This window comes from Rhincodon typus, unplaced genomic scaffold (genome assembly GCF_021869965.1).
Source record: "Rhincodon typus isolate 14 unplaced genomic scaffold, sRhiTyp1.1 hic_rhity00000530, whole genome shotgun sequence".
Lineage (NCBI taxonomy): Eukaryota > Metazoa > Chordata > Chondrichthyes > Orectolobiformes > Rhincodontidae > Rhincodon > Rhincodon typus.
Genome location: NW_025966168.1, coordinates 1 through 2,364, shown reverse-complemented (window position 1 = coordinate 2,364; position 2,364 = coordinate 1). Strand labels below are relative to the sequence as shown.

The 2,364-nt window shown below is 48.3% G+C and overlaps 1 protein-coding gene across 1 annotated transcript; it reads left to right on the top strand.

Moving 5' to 3' along the window:
• Window positions 1-206: 206 nt before the first annotated feature.
• On the top strand, window positions 207-2,364 carry LOC109923210 (cytochrome c oxidase subunit 5B, mitochondrial-like). The gene is made up of 3 exons (XM_048621342.1): window positions 207-438; window positions 1,671-1,741; window positions 2,083-2,364. Exons 1-3 carry the CDS (start codon window positions 222-224, stop codon window positions 2,215-2,217), a joined length of 423 nt encoding a protein of 140 aa, XP_048477299.1. The 5' UTR covers window positions 207-221; the 3' UTR covers window positions 2,218-2,364.

Below are 2,364 nucleotides of genomic sequence, written 5' to 3'. Positions count from 1 at the left end.
TAGGCGTCAGTGATGGGGTGATGCCGTGGCAGCAAAGTGGCGGGAAGTTGAGTAAAGTTTCGGCGTCGCTGGCGCGAGACTTAGCGCGCCCTCTTGTGGGATGGGGAGGGTTGGGCGGGTGATTTGTGGGTGAAGTGTTTCCCTTACCCCTGGGGGCGTGGTTGTGAGGTTTCCCATTCCCCTTCGCGGGGACGGTTTGTGACGTAGGCAGTAAGTCCCGGATGAAATGTGAGAGTCCTTCTTCGGGTGAGGTCAGTGACGTAGTTCCGGGGTTGAGCGAGGTGCGGCGTCGTGGTTACAGGCACAAGATGGCGGCGAGAGCAGTGATTCGGGTCGCAGGGCGGTCGGTGCAGCGCGGCTGGGGCCTCGGGGTAACTCAGGGTCCCGGCTCAACTCTTCGGACTTTCCACGTCCATTATCGGGCGATGGCATCTGGAGGTTAGTGAAGAACGAGCGGGAATCCAGGGTGGAGCTGCGTGCCAGGCCCTGAACTAAGCTGAAGGTCATGGGGCGGAAACACGGAAAGTGTTAATCCCCGGTAAAGGCGTGGGTGGCGGGAGGCAGGATGTTGGGGGTCGGGGTGTTGGTGGGGTGGAAGGATGATGGAGGATCAGAGGGAATGGTCCCGACCCGGAAGAACTTACTTTCCCGTTCCTCTGCTGCTGAGCTTTTCCAGTAACTTTCCAGGATTTACAGCATCCGCAGTTTTTCGGCTTTAAAATTAGCCCTACCTGACCCATGGGTGTATTAAAATATTGAAGGCAGTAGGAGCAAATTGCTGTACTGAAAACAACAAATGCTAAAGATCACAGTGGGTCAGACAGCATCCATCTCCTCTGATCTCTAGCGTTTGTTTTCGTTGGAGGCAGTACGAGAGGTAGATAGATGGTTACGAAGCCACATGGTATAAATATCTTTGTTAGTCCTAGAATTGAATATAAGAGGAAAGTGGTTATGCTGGAGCCATATATATCTGTCGTTGGGATGCAGTTTTAGTTTTAGTCACCACACCACAGGAAGGACGTTATTGCGCTAAATGGCAAAAGGAAATGCACCGGCAAGTTGCCGGGTTAGTGTGATGCAGCAATGAAGAGACTAGAGCAGCTGGGGGTGTTTTTCTTGAACCAGAGAAGGCTGAGGTGGAAGCTGATTTGCGTGTACAAAATTGAGGAGAAAGGCTCCTCACCAACGGGAGCCTAACACCGGGGAGCTATAGTTTTAAGTTAAAGGGCAGGAGGTTTAAAGGGGATTTGGCGAACAATCTCCTCTCTTCCAACCCTCGCCAAAGTGGGTAATAGAGCTACCCTAAAGGTACTAATAGTATTTCGATGAGCAGTTGAACCGCCACAACACATAAGGCAACAGGCCTAATGCTGGAAAATGGGATTAGAATAAATGGGCCATAATCGATGCCGTTAAAACATGGTTCCTTTAGCACCGGACACCTCAGGACACTTGCAGCCAATATCCCTTGGTGCCCAAGTGCCATGTTGTTCTTTCTAAACAGGTAGGTTGATTCAAGCTACAATACTGGGGAGCAAGATCAAGATTCCGTTATGGATAAATGGGAATTAAGTGCAGGATGTTCAAATTTATGCAAGCCAAACAGAAAACCCATCTGTTTGTGTCAGACAGTCTCTGATCAGCATGTTTTCACTTTTGAACAACAGGGATTCCGACAGATGAAGAGCAAGCAACTGGAATGGAAAAGATGATCATGCAGGCTGTAAAGACTGGAAAGGTATGTCACACCTCTGTAGATCCTAATGAGAAGATTGGTAACTTTGAATTGTCAGGGGGAGTGAGGATGGCTTGAAACTCTGTTTGTATATTACTCTGCTTGAATGAAGGTGATGGTGGCATGAGCCTTGAAATTCCCTCATCAATGCTAAGTTGCAGAAAGGTGAGACAAATTTTCAAATTAATTGAGACACTGAAACCCAATCTAACCTCTTGGTCATAACTGTGCATACATGTGTACAGACCCTTATCAGCCACTGATTGTAGCCTGTGCTTCCCAAGGCCAGGCCAGGCCACGTAGGCAGTGAGCAGGGTTCCTTCAGCTTGTCTTGTTTCTTTCAGGATCCTTTCAATATGTTCAAGCCTAAGGAATATGCTGGGACCAAAGATGATCCTCACATTGTACCATCTGTCACTAACAAGAGGCTTGTAGGCTGTGTTTGTAAGTATGATAACTGCCTACACATTCAATTCTAGGTCAATTATGCTTAGATTTTTCTGTAACTGAAGGTTGTCTTGTTACTTATGCAAACTTGTTATTTATGATTGGCTTGAAGACACGACCCTTTGTCCAGTGAGCCACTGACCAGGAAGGGTAGCGGTATTCTGTGCTGCACAGCAGTG

Coding starts and splice junctions, on each gene's coding strand:
- LOC109923210 (XM_048621342.1), top strand. CDS start 222: ATGAAATGTGAGAGTCCTTCTTCGGGTGAGGTCAGTGACGTAGTTCCG. Junction 439..1,670: donor TCGGGCGATGGCATCTGGAG/GTTAGTGAAGAA, acceptor TTTGAACAACAG/GGATTCCGACAGATGAAGAG. Junction 1,742..2,082: donor AGGCTGTAAAGACTGGAAAG/GTATGTCACACC, acceptor TGTTTCTTTCAG/GATCCTTTCAATATGTTCAA.